This window comes from Drosophila subpulchrella, unplaced genomic scaffold (genome assembly GCF_014743375.2).
Source record: "Drosophila subpulchrella strain 33 F10 #4 breed RU33 unplaced genomic scaffold, RU_Dsub_v1.1 Primary Assembly Seq39, whole genome shotgun sequence".
NCBI lineage: Eukaryota > Metazoa > Arthropoda > Insecta > Diptera > Drosophilidae > Drosophila > Drosophila subpulchrella.
The window spans coordinates 1073870-1087815 of NW_023665611.1; the positions used below are offsets into that span (position 1 = coordinate 1073870).

At 40.2% G+C, this 13946-nt stretch overlaps 1 protein-coding gene across 3 annotated transcripts in view; it reads left to right on the plus strand.

Annotated features, from left to right (window-relative positions):
- LOC119561981 (gamma-interferon-inducible lysosomal thiol reductase) overlaps positions 1-13946 on the plus strand; it is a 184623-nt gene that overhangs the window by 159727 nt on the left and 10950 nt on the right. For all 3 annotated transcript variants that reach the window (XM_037875374.1, XM_037875373.1, XM_037875372.1), the window contains exon 4: positions 5885-6076. In XM_037875374.1, the coding sequence (XP_037731302.1) occupies positions 5885-6076 (192 nt within the window). The remainder of the gene's footprint in view (positions 1-5884; positions 6077-13946) is intronic.

Here is a 13946-nt window from a genome sequence, read left to right on the forward strand (position 1 = left end):
TGTAATTTGTTGGCCAAAGTATCTGTGATAAAGTTAATTTCCGAGCCAGAATCAAGCAAGGCCCTTGCCGGGTGGAACATTCCGTACTTATCCTGGATAAGAACTATAGCGGTTGGGATAAGAGCTCGATTTCATATACGAGAAAGACATGCGACTACCTGTGTGGAGCAACGCGGTTGCCCGTTTGTCTGTTCTACATTTGATTGAGAAGTTTCTTGTGTTTCACTCCTGCGATGTAACGAAGAGTGGTGCAACCCGCGGCAAGTCCGACAGCGAAATTTTGAAGGACAGTCAGCTGCGATGTGGCCCTTATGAAGACAGTTTAAACATAGCGCTGCCTGTTTTACCCAAGCATGTCGCTTCTCATGTGGAAGTGCAACGAACGAAGGGCACGATCCTAGATTGTGATCTGTAGAATCGCATTTTATACAACTCCCTCTAGCCGTTAGTAATGCCTTTTTGTGGGGGTGATTTAGTTTTTCTGAACGCTTATCATACTGCTTGAACTCCTGGCCTGGCTTTGCGCTGCATTCTAGAAACTGACAATGCCTACCTAATATGTTGTAGAAATTGTCCCAAGTTGGAAACTGCTCATAGTTCTGACCTCGATCATAAGCATGTTTTGAATCTGAATCAACCTTTTGCAAAACGAGCTGAATTAAAATGGCTTTAAATGCATTTTGTTCGGTGCCAAGAGAGAGTAGTGAACCACGCAAAGCTGCCACTGTGTCTAAAATTTCTCGAAGGGATGAAGAATCAGATTTTCTCATTTGAGAAATGGCAAAAAGGCTAGATACATGTTCGAGTAAGATCAACACTTTTTTTATCGTATCGTTCCTTAAGGCGCTCCAATGCCTTTTTGTAATTTTCTTCTGATACTTGAAATGCAGCCACTACACTCAATGCAGGACCAGAAAGACATCCGAGTAGATACGTAAACTTGTCAATATCAGACAGTAAGACATCATCATGAACCATATGATTGAAGGCTGCAATAAAACGGTTGTACTCCCCATATTTTCCGTCAAATTTTGGTAGTTTTAGAGAAGGTAATCGATTATGGGAACTGGCCCCTAAGCATGTGGAATTTATCAAGACGGAGTCCTCAGGGCCAATGCGCTTGCTAACATTTGCACGTTTTAAAAGCGTAGATTTTGTTGCTATAAAATCTGTCTCAAACTGATCGCGAGAATCTTCTTCGAAGTCTATTTTTTCAATTTGCTGTTGAACTTGACACAATTGCCTAAAGTGCGATTCCAAAAGGGCCAAGTGACACTCTGCCGATGCAGCATCCATTGCTGTGTCTGCAACCGCTCGATTCGAAGTTCGTTGCATGTTTCGTTGCAGCAGAGTTCTTTTGCGCCTAAGTGCAGCTGGCTGTTCTTCTACAGATGGTTTGGTCATGTTTGCAAAGAGATGAACGATCAGCCAAACTGTAAGGAAAATGCGTTTGAGAAGCTTTGACAAGTTTTGAAACTTTACAACAGTTTTAAAGTAACTGCGAAACCTTTTGATGTAAAACTGGGGTACAGCAAGCCTGCGTGTTCTGAGAAGCTTTTACAACATAGGTTAAACCCAGACTTTCCTTTTCTTTTATTTGTATTATTTGCGTCCGAAAGATCAAATCACAAGTGAACTGGGTTAAATCTGCCGATTTAAAAGCTTACGTGCTCCAGTAAGTGTCTCAGGTGTACTGGTGACGTAATGGTGTGATGCCGTAAAGTCCAAGTTGAGATAACTTTCCAACTGATCCGCTTGAATTGTAGCTGCTACTGAATCCCTTGTGATCCCTCACAGCCGAGTTGTTAAGGTTTAGGACAGCTGTCCTGTCACGGTCGCCAATGTTTAATCCGCTGCCTAATGGGAGGCAGCCAAAGGTGAAATTTGCCCTTGTGCAAATGCCAGTGGTTGTTGTTATTGCACCGCCTCTGCCCCTGTGCAGATGGCGGAGCTTGATCCAAAAATTAAAACGACGGAGTCAATGATATTTACTTCACGAAGTACTGTGTGAGACTGTATTCTGCTTTAGGTTATACACTTGGTTGGGCTGCGCATAACAAGAAAGCTTATGATTTACCGTTTTCACTGTGGATCATAATGCTTTACAATAGAGGGTAATCTTTTAGCATACAATTTCAACTAAAATAAAGAGGCAAGCGTGAACAATTATAACTGTAATAATATTATCGGACTTCTTTAACCCCCAATCTATTTTTAGAAACAAAAGGCGACCCGGGTAAAGGAAAACCGGAGAACATTTGGCTCTAATGGAGATGTTGAAAGTTGTTGCACCCTTTGCATCCGCGCTTAAAGCAGAAATAATGAAGTATTCAAAGAAGTATTGTAAAAAGAAGGCACAAATTTAAAAAGATGACCAGCTATTTATTATGCCAACGACGAGAACCTTGTTAACCTTGCAGTTCCTCGGGTTCATAGCTACATAATCGCCGAAGACATGAGTTCAATCGGAATAGAAGATGTGGCCATTATAAATAATATTGGTGTTTACAACTTTAACTCGATATAATAAGAAAACGAGAGGTAGGCCAGAGAAACACATATGGGTTTAAGCTAGTTTCGATGAGTACTTTCCGATTTAAAAACTCCAATTTCTACCAATTTAAGAACAAAGACTGTGAAAATAGTTGGAAAAATACTAAGTTGACCACGCCCAACACTTTAAGATCACACTTTTTAAAGCCATAGGTCTTAAACTGAAAGAAATTTGAGTTCCAGTTTTATTTTAATCAAGTAGGATGGATATGTATGTTCTGGACCAAGCATTGTATGTTCTGGACCAGAATTGTTATCGCTGGTCGCTGGTGCGGGGACGCTTATCGCGAGCGGAAGTTGTTGTTGTTGCTGGGGGCGGGGGTGTTCTGGAGTGTTCTGGAATGTTGTGGAACCCTCTGGGGGGTTGCGCTCACTCCACCTCCCCCTTCCCCTCCCGCTTGTCATCGGACTCTCACTCTCGTTTGCGGTAGCGCCCAGCCCACTCCCCCTCCCCTCCCACTTCCCATCCCACTTCCCCTCCCACTTCCCCTCCCACTTCCCCTCCCACTTGTCCTCTCACTCTCGTTTAAAAGTTATATATGTATGTATGTATATTATTTTCTTCGGTTTACAAACTTTTGTATTATGTAAATATTATTATGGTAAAAAAAATTTGTAACCATAGAAAACAATATACTCTTTTTATCTCACTTCACTTTCTTCAAATTTTTTTTTTTTTTTGAAGGCTCTAAAAATATATTTTTGACGTTATCGTGACGAAAGATTTATTAAATATATTAGATCTTTATCTCTTTATCTCACTACACTTTCTCCGCATTTTGAAGGCTTTAAATATATTTTTGAAGTTATTGTGCTTAAAGATCTTTTAAATATATTAGATTTTTCCACACAATAACGTCAAAACAATATACTCTTTATCTCTCTTCACTTTCTCCGCATTTTGAAGGCTTTAAATATATTTTAGACTAAGACAAGATAAAAGAATATAGATTTTAAATAATTTGTATTTGAAACTTAAAACTATATCTTGTGGTGTCTACCTAGCATTAGGAAACACTGAACTAAAATAAAAATCCAAATATAAAACCATTACTTTGGAAATTATGCAATAGAAATATGCAAATAGAAATAGTTGAGCAAATGAAGGGGGTTCACCTATTTCTCGCTTTTATCCAACAGTACCCGCGGTATCTCAAAAATGACTTGAGCGATCGCATTCATATTAATACAATATGTCTAGAAAATGTATGGCTAAAAATGTGTATAAGAAAAGAACCAAAACGGAAGGAGACTTTTTGCAAGCGGCTTTGCCATAGTTATAGTCATGGTAAGCTTAAAAAACTACGATTTGCCCAGTTTCATGTCAATAGGGCTTATACTACGCAAATTGTGTTAAAAAAAACTAAATTTGCTAGCTTAATCCGATCGGGTCCTTAAGATCAGTGCGTTTTCAAACTTAATCTCCGCAATACAAAGCGCTAGGCTTAAACCTGAACTTCCCTACGGTATTGAAGCAGACGGACATAGCAATATCAATTCGTCTAGTGATGCTGATCAAGAACATATATAGTGTCAAAAACGTCACCTTCACTGCGTTTTGAACTTCTGGTTAAAGTTAAATCACTCTCTGCAAGGGTATTCAAAGTTTAAGGTCGCACCAACTGCCAAGCTATATATTCCTGATCAGGGTCACTAACCTTTAAGATTCACATTCCTTGGAGTCTGATTCATAGCAAGTTTGCTATCCGAACGTGCAAAGCCCATTCTAACGCCCAAAAAACCTACAACGCTAAGGTCTGCCTCGCGCTCAAATTTTTTTAAGAATTTGGATATGTGCAAATGAGATTTTGTGTTGATAATTAGATGAGTAGGAATCCAAAATGTTCAAATCGGACTGATGGGGGTGGCTTGATCACTGAAATATTTGAAGTCCCAAGAACGAAGGTAAGCAAAAACGCGGGGCTACTTTCGCTTTGTTTACGCGACGTGCGTGGGTGATTGTTCTTACACCTGGAAAATAAAACTGCTTAAGCCTAGCTTAACTTAAGCGCCCCAGAGCGGAGCGGAGACTTAGGGGAGATATGAAGAGGGAGAGCGGAGGACAGTGCGAGCGAGACTTAGACATCTGGAAAAAACAGCCGTTCGACACTGCCTCCAGAAATTGAACGCCCTTCTGGCGTGAGCACGGACCATTCAAAAGAAAAAAATATATATAAAATATATATATATAAAATATAAGCAATTCAAGCTTTCGCCGCCATTATTTAAAAAAACTATAATCTTTAAGGTATTGTAATTAAAAACCTTACATGGATTGGGCTTGCTTTACTTACATCTGACCTTCTTTATTTTCGGGCGGTCTTCTCGATGAATTTTCTGTATTATTATACCCGTTACTCGTAAAGTAAAAGGGTATACCAGATTCGTCGGAAAGTGTGTAACAGGCAGAAGGAAGCGTTTCCGACCCCATAAAGTTTATATATTCTTGATCAGGATCACAAGACGAGTCGATCTAGCCATGTCCGTCTGTCTGTCCGTCCGGATGAACGCTAAGATCTCAGAAACTATAAGAGCTAGGCTATTGAGATTTGGCGTGCAGGTTCCTGAGCTTCTTACGCAGGGCAAGTTTGTTTCAGCAGAGTGCCACGCCCACTCTAACGCCCACAAGCCGCCCAAAACTGTGGCCCCTAGATGATGCTAGAATAAAAATTTTAACTGAAATGTATTGTTCTCATCAATTGACCCAAAAAAAAATTTTCCACGCCTACTTTAACGCCCACAACCCGACCACAATTTTCAAAAAATCGTAGATATGAACGCGGGTATCTCGGAAAATATCAAAGATAGAGAAATAAGATTTCAGACTTAGATTCCGTAGGCTTGAGCGCAGCGCAAGTTTGTTACGCGAATATGCCACGCCCACTCTAACGCACACAAACCGCCCAAGCCTGTGGCGCCCACAATTTTTATGCTAGATAAAAAATTATAACTGAAAAGTATTGGTCTCGTCAATACCTATCGATTGATCAAAAAAAGACTTTGCCACGCTCACTCTAATGCCCACAAACCGCCCAAGCCTGTGGCGCCGACAATTTTATGCTAGATAAAAAAATTTAACTGAAATGTATTGGTCTCGTCAATACCTATCGATTGATCAAAAAAACTTTGCCACGCCCACTCTAACCCCACAACGCTTAAATCTGTCTACCGCCGGTAGGTGACGCATTTCATTCTCGCTTTGCTGCTTGTATATCTAGATTTCCCTTTGGTCCCTATAGCTGAGTAACGGGTATCTGATAGTCGAGATACTCGACTATAGCGGTATTCCTTGTAGATTTATTTACAATAAAAGTCAATTGTATATTTTCAGTGCGCAAAACAAAACAATATAGACTATACGCTCATTCAAAAATGTTTCGGCAGTAACCAAGGCCTGGATTTGCTTAAAATGAACGGAGAAGCCACACACGCACTAAGGCCTCCTGTAACATTTATTCCTACAATCACAATAGACGGGTCCCAAGGTAGACAAGCGTCTATTTTAAAAGACTTGTTTTCTGAGGTATGCAAAGCTGTCAGTGATTTAGAGGAAGCCAAAAATATATGCGAGTTACAAAAACTTTAACTCACTAAACATATAATATTTATTGTTGAATTTGAATGTTTAGCTAAATAAACAATTTTACATATTTTAATAAACCTTTTAAAAGTTTTTGAATATTTCATAGTGCACAGCAAAGCAACGCTTATATTGCTTTCGCATAACGGTTGAAATCAGACCACTCATATAAAAGGTTGAGCAATCTTAAGCGTTAGCAGTCAAAAGTCAGCAGTCTTTACGTCAAACAAAAAAAAAAAAGGAAATACCGCTAAAAGTAATTTATTTTATATATTTCTTGAGCTATTAATCATGCCACTATAAGTCAAATCGCAAAATATGTTCGCAACGACAAAAACGCATCAAAAGATTCTTAAGTGATGGAAGAAAATGTATAATTCATTGCGTTAAAAATCATAGCGCAATTTGGGACCCTACCCTTCAGTTCCAAAAAAAAAGTTTCACTTGTGAATCACCTTGGGAATCACGTGGGACATGTCCTCTTGCACAAATGAAGAACAAGTGACGCTCCATATAGAAAATTGTATGGGATGTCCGCATTTTCACAAGTGAAAATTCAAATGAAAATTTTTCGAAGTCCTACGGGATTTCACTTGTTCCTTATACTCATTTTTCGTATAGCCTGTCACGTGCCGGTGACACGTCCCAAGTGAATCACTTATGAAAATCAGAATTTTCGCATGAGTTTTCACTTGTGAAATCACTTGCAAGGGACACGTCCCTTGAAAATCAGAATCTTTCCATGAGTTTTCACTTATGAAAATATAGAATTTAAAATACATACATTTTTATTTACTTTTAAATTCATTTTAATTAAATAGTGTTATTTAGGTTATCTGTTAAAGGACAATTACTATAGTAAGCCTAGTTTTATGTTACGTTATTCGCTTTTTACATTGGTCATCGCTTTCCTTAAACCTTTGTCCGGGTCCTCCGAATCCTTGGCCAATGCACCTAAAAAATGTATGGGGATATGATTAAAAAATGCGTTTTACTTGTTTATTTGTATATTTTCCCTTTAGAGCTGTGTATAAACCCTTTGCGGGATTTTTTTTTGCCACAAAACATTTCGTCATCCAATTTCAGCTAACGGAACCCCTTGAATACCTTCAAAATATACGTACTTTAAACTAAGATCAATGCACAACATCTTAAACTTAACGTAGCACTTACCTGACTTTATTATATTAACTTAAAGAGACGACTAAAGTAACTCTGCTGCGCACAATTAAAATGGATGCTTCCCTTTCAAACAGATTGCACCAAGTCTTCTCACCCCTATACTTGATTTCTTTTGATTTCTCTTCGCTGTTGGCGCGTGCCACTGCACCTATACCCTTTCTAAAGCGAAAAATATCCGACTATATAATATGTACTTCTTAAGTAAAAAATACAATACGAATTTTTTAAAAATGTTAATACTAATACTACTAATGTTTTAAATATTGAAATCAATTTTAACGGACTAATTTTCTATAATTACACTAAAAAAATATATTGTAATAAAAATGTATAATAAGTAAACATAACATTATAAGTAAATCCAAATTACTTAATTTTACTATAATCAAATAATTTACTTTTATAAAAAAATATAAGTTGTATATTTTCGATACACAATAATGTGCAATTCCTTTGTAACTAAAAATGCTACAGCGAAAACTCTTTTATTTTGATTTTTATGCCCTTGCAGAGGGTATAATTATTTTATTCAGAAGTTTGCAACGCAGTAAGTGAAACGCCTCCGACCCCATAAAGTATATATATTCTTAATCAGCATCACTAGACGAGTATATCTAGCCATGTCCGTCTTTTCGTCCGTCTGCCCTTTTCTACGCAAACTAGTCTCTCGGTTTTAACGCTATTAGGATGAAACCTTCCCAAAGGATGGGACAACTATATCCAATAGCTCCCATATTATACTATATTAATTTTGTTTTCGGTAAACTAAAATTTCTATAGGGAGTTACGGGTGTTATGTTTAAATGAATGGCAGCCCTTTTCGTTGGACCAGGTCACCCTGTGGACTTAGTGTGGCGATGTCTTTATCTTGTTGACTGTCGTACTCACCCCATCTCTAGCTTTGCTTTGGCTCTTAGGTTTGTGCATAATGCGAAAATAACAAAATGTATTAATTTAAACAATAAGGGACATATTATTTGGTGTCAGAAGTGAGTCAACATGGCTCAGGGAAACCTGGATTTTATCAGCTTCGTTGCTTCTATAAGTGCTTCAATTACACAAGCAGCCACAAATGCTGGCCAGGCTAGCAGCTCTACAATGACGCCGCCGCTTTCAATTTAAAACTACAAGGCGGGCGAGGCACGAGAATACTTCACACGATTCGAATGGGCACTGCAACTGCGAAATTCCCACTGCTGACTACTAAAACTACATACGAGTTCACATGGGTCCAGAGCTTAATTCCGCGCTGCGAATTTTAATAAGTTCACGAAATCCGGAAGATCTTCAGTTCAAAATTAAATTAAATTAACAACATATTGGGATTTTTGATCTTTGCTAGATAGAAAGCTAACGGAGAAAATGCTTTTTAGAATGGATTATATGTGACGAGATTGTTTCTAAACAACCGATAACTTTCACAGATGCTTACGAAATTACCCAGAAGCTAAATCTGTATGTAGTGGATGGAAACAATGATACATTATGTGGACGAGATGGATTTCACAAATCGTAATAAATTTTTCAAGCCTATTTGCGCCCGATCACACACCGCACCTCAGGGAACCACAATTGCGAATAAAGCGTTGGTCAACGCAATAGAAATACAAGCAACAGTCTTGCGCACAGATGAAATATTGCTCCTTCAAGAATTACTCCATCAATTTACAGATGTTTTCAGTACAACAGCGGGCATGTTTAAGGGAACGCCTGCCAAAGTTCACCTCAAAGCAAATGCCAGGCCGATACTCGCACGACCAAGAGAGGTACCCTCTGCACCAAAGGATGCTTTAGGCAAGGAGATCGAATCAAAAATTGAAGCAGAATTTTACACTACACTACTACAACTACACATGTAGTTAAAAAGAAGAATGGAGGCTTTTGCACTACAGGCAATTACAAACCAACAGTAAATCCGCAAATGATTATCGACGAACTTTCGATCCTGAGAGAGATCTTTAATAAAATATGAGGAGCGACAGTATTCGCTCACTTAGATGTTACTGTTACCTATTCACACTTACCTATCGACGAAGAATTTGGTAACGTATTGACATTAAAGACTCCTAAGCATGGTCTTATTCGCCCAACACGTTCAGTCTATGGGGCTGCAAATATACCTGCAATTTGGCAGCGGACAATGGAAACTGTGTTTCAAGGCATTCCAAAAAAATTAAAATTTTTTCGACGATATCTTAAACTACCCAAAAATTGTGGATAAGCTTTTAATAACCTCAGAAAAAAGGTTACGTGCACATAAGACCCTGGGATTTAAGCTGAATAAAAACAAATGCGTGTTTGCCCCCCGATCGATGGAGTTTCTAGGTCATGCGATCAATGATCAAGACATTCAAAAATCGAACAAACAGGCACCAATGCCTAGAAAGACCGCTTAGGAATATCCTTAAGGAAGGCAAGTTTTATTGGACCTCAATCACATAGCATTAATAAATTGTTAGTATCACTACAAGTCTTAGTGCCATACGACCCATCGGTATGCATTTCGCGTATGGAAACCCACGCCGACTTTTTCTTTAGTTTTAACTTTGATGTGATAGCAAAAAGATCCCAGGAAAATAGCAATGAAGACTACTTATCCCGTATGCCTATCATGGAAAATGGGAACTGCGATGAAGAGCCCGATGCATTTGACAGCTTCGTAATACGCCTAATTAAACAACTACCATTAACATATAATCGAATAGCACGGGAGACAGAAAATATGAACAATATCGAAGGCGGTCAGTGCCTCAAGTGAGCAGGGTATAAGGCTCCAGAACATTACTGCCAAATCTCATCTGGCTGCCCAATTTTAGAGCACAGAGTGGTAGTCCAGACCAAACTAAGGAAGTTGGTGCTAGAAGAAGTAGATCATTGCTTAATCGTTTATATATTGATCAATGATTGATAAGCGTATTGAAAACATAGCCAACTTATGTGAGGGTTGTGCAAAAAATGCTAATTTTCTACCGAAATACTCTCAGCATCACTGGGAATATCCAAAAGCACCTTTGGAACGCGTGCATATCGACTATGCTGGCCCTTTTCAGGGCAAGATGTTATTTATTATCACTGACGCTTACTCCAAATGGCTAGACGTGGCACTAACGAAATTAATCACAGCATCAGCTACCAGCGCTTTACTGGATGATCTTTTTGCGAAGTTTGGAAGTTTGGTAGTTACTGATAACAGAACCAATTTGAAATCAACGATTTGTAAGTACACAGCCCCATATCATCCCGCAACGAACGGACAAGCAGAGCGCAGTGTACAAACTGTCAAAGGTGCCCTTAGAGCAATGGGTACTTCTTCTAGTTCCTTAAAGGTAGATCTCAACGAATTCCTCCGTCAGTACAACAACGCTCCACAATAGGCGAGTCACCAGCGAAACTAATTATGGGCAGACAACTACGCACGCGCCTGGTTCCAATTCGCCCTGACGGACCCGAGATCAGAGTAACATCTAAACAATCAACACAAGGCAATCTTCGGCTTGCCGAAGTTATCTTCCTTTCTTTTTGTAAATAAAAAAACCAAATATTTTTTATTTTTTAAACTTTTGAATAAAAATTGACAACAAATTCTTGGTGTATTCATCATAGAAAAGGGCTCACTGCTTGAATGCGATTTCTTTTTTATTCCCATAACTCTTATTTACGGTTTGTGATAAATAAAGAATTTTACCTTGAATTTTACATATAATGTAAATTTTCACTGTCTTCCAGAAACACCATACAGCTATGTCAAATTATTGTCTTTGAATCTTTCAATGTTTTATAATATTTATACCCGTTACTCGTAGAGTAAAAGGGTATACCAGATTCGTCGGAAAGTATGTAACAGGCAGAAGGAAGCGTTTCCGACCCCATAAAGTATATATATTCTTGATCAGGATCACTAGCCGAGTCGATATAGCCATGTCCGTCTGTCCGTCTGTCCGTATGAACGCTGAGATCTCGGAAACTATAAGTGCTACAACACTGGGATTAGGCATGCAGATTCCTGCGCAGCGCAAGTTTGTTTCAGCAGAGTGCCACGCCCACTCTAACGCCCATAAACCGCCCAAAACTGTGGCTTCTTCAGTTTTGATGCTAGAACAAAAATTTTAACTGAAATGTATTGTTCTCATCAATACCTATCGATTGACCCAAAAAAAGTTTGCCACGCCCACTTTAACGCCCACAAACTTCAAAAAATCGTAAGTATGAACGTGGATATTTCAGAAAATATGAAAGATAGAGAATCGGAATCTCAGATTTAGATTCCGTAGCTTTGTACGCAGCGCAATTTTGTTAAGCGAATATGCCACGCCCACTATAACGCCCACAAACCGCCCAAGCCTTTGGCGCCCACAATTTTCACGCTAGATAAAAAATTTTAACTGAAATGTATTGATCTCGTCAATACCTATCGATTGATCCAAAAAAAAATTTGCCACGCCCACTCTAACGCCCATAACGCTTAAATCTGTCTACCGCCGGTAGGTGGCGTATTTAAATCTCGCTTTGCTGCTTGCATATCTCCATTTCCCTTTGGTCCCTTAAGCTGAGTAACGGGTATCTGATAGTCGAGGTACTCGACTATAGCGTTCTCCCTTGTTTTTTTATTATATTATTATTATATTTGTAAAGCAGAATCAGTACCCATTTAATATAACACATATCACTTTCGTTACATAATTTAATTATTGTTACTTTCCTCGCTAGGAATTGTGTTAGTGGTATGATCGACACCGGTGTGTAATGACTCACATTTATTTTCAAGCGAACTAGTTTTGTAAGAGGCCACTGACTTTCTCTTGAACATTTTGAGTTTTTAAAACCCTTTTCAAGCGCCTCAGAAATTTAATTGACTCGTCCGGGACAGTGGGTTGAAATGCATTCAGCTTATGCATATGCATGGTTTGCCTACTTTTTCTTTGTCAAGAAACAATGACAGAATTTGGATGCATTTCGACTATTTTTTATTGTGTTCACTTTCACTTTAGTTTTACTGCACTTAGTAGACGACCACAGTTGAATAATAATTTTGGTGAGCTAACTATTTTTCTCAATCATTTATAGTGTTGTGACGAACCCGCCTAGAAGGCTCGTGTGCCACAATCATTATTACTTTCTTTATAATAGTTTTAAGAGAAACGCCGTGAATTACAATAAATATTAAGTCGAATTAAGAATAAATAAGTTATAGCTAAGTTCAGAACCCAGGGTGGCAACGCCAACCGATAGTTCATCAAATCATGTTAAATACTAGAAAAGCAAAGGAGCTTAAGTACCAGTAGTAGGAAAATACTAGAAATGGATTTGCGCGTTAACACCCTTCCCGCCTTATCTGGAATCCTAGTTTTCCTGTCTCTTCCGTAGTTTTGGGATTCGAGCGTGGACACCCTTCCCGCCTTATCCGCAATCCTAGCTCCTTCGTCGTTCTGGGGCTCGTGCGCAGCCCCGCCCTCGTGCTACCTTACGCCCGCAAAGTATTCTTCCGGCTTGGCTTCGCCCGAAGGTCCAGCCCGGTGGATTTTTCGCCTCCGACGCGAAACCCAAGACTTACGCCCGCAAAGTATTCTCCCGGCTTGACCTCTCCCAAAGGTTCAGCCCGGTGGATTTTTCGCTCCGACGCGAAACCCAAGACTAACACCCGCAAAGTATCCTCCCGGCTTGGCCTCGTCCAAAGGTCCAGCCCGGTGGATTTTTCGCCTCTGACGCGAAGTACAAGACTCCGGCCCGCCCGTTAGGTCGCAGCCCAGGAATTGGACTCTGCATGACCAACGTCATCTGCCTTTTTCTCGACGTAAATAATGACCTCCGGTGAAGACTCCCCTCAAAGTTACCCGTTCTCCTGTGGAGTGGAACCCTCTAGTCCGGTGTTTCGGTGATTTACAAATTTTCTTGTAAAGGACTCTTGGATCCGACTGAGATCTGTACCCCGGCCGAGAAAGCATCCTTACAAGTGGCACCCGAACAGGGACACCGAGACTAGCCAGGGATTTATCCAAGTGGCCTAAAGACCCACTATGAAAAGAGAAGAGTTGCCAGGAGGGGCGAGACGCAACGACTGCCCCTACCCAGCGGCGGGAAGAAATAGGAGGATTCGAGAAGGAAGTCCGCCAGGAAAATAGGACGATGAGTACTTCTAAGGAATCGGACGGTGAGTACGAGGAAGCCGATTTTATCAAAAACCGTGGTGTAGGAGTTCGCTGGATATATGCTCGCCGAAAAGACGAACTCAACTCACTCGCCGTTGAGTTTGGCTTTAAAGCGGATGGTACCGTCGAGGAGGCCAGGAAGGCGTTCGCTAGCCTAGTCAGCGCAGGATCCTTCCACACTACGAGTGTAGAGCTGACTGGCCCAGTTTCAGGAACAGTATAGCAGTCGGGCCCCGAGCCCCAACCCTGCAGGGAAGAACGATGAGATGGGACAATTTGCGGAGTCCCTCCGGATCCCCGTCGGTTCCGACGCTGCGTCGATCAAGGTTCCAACGCGTCATCGAGGGATACATCCAGGAACGACACACGGCGTCCGGGTGCCGCCAGGAGATGTTCGCTCAGCCACTGGCCCACAGGAACAAAATGTACGGGGTAACACGACTCTCACTCAGCATTTGCTCCCCGAGAAGATGCATAAGTGGAAC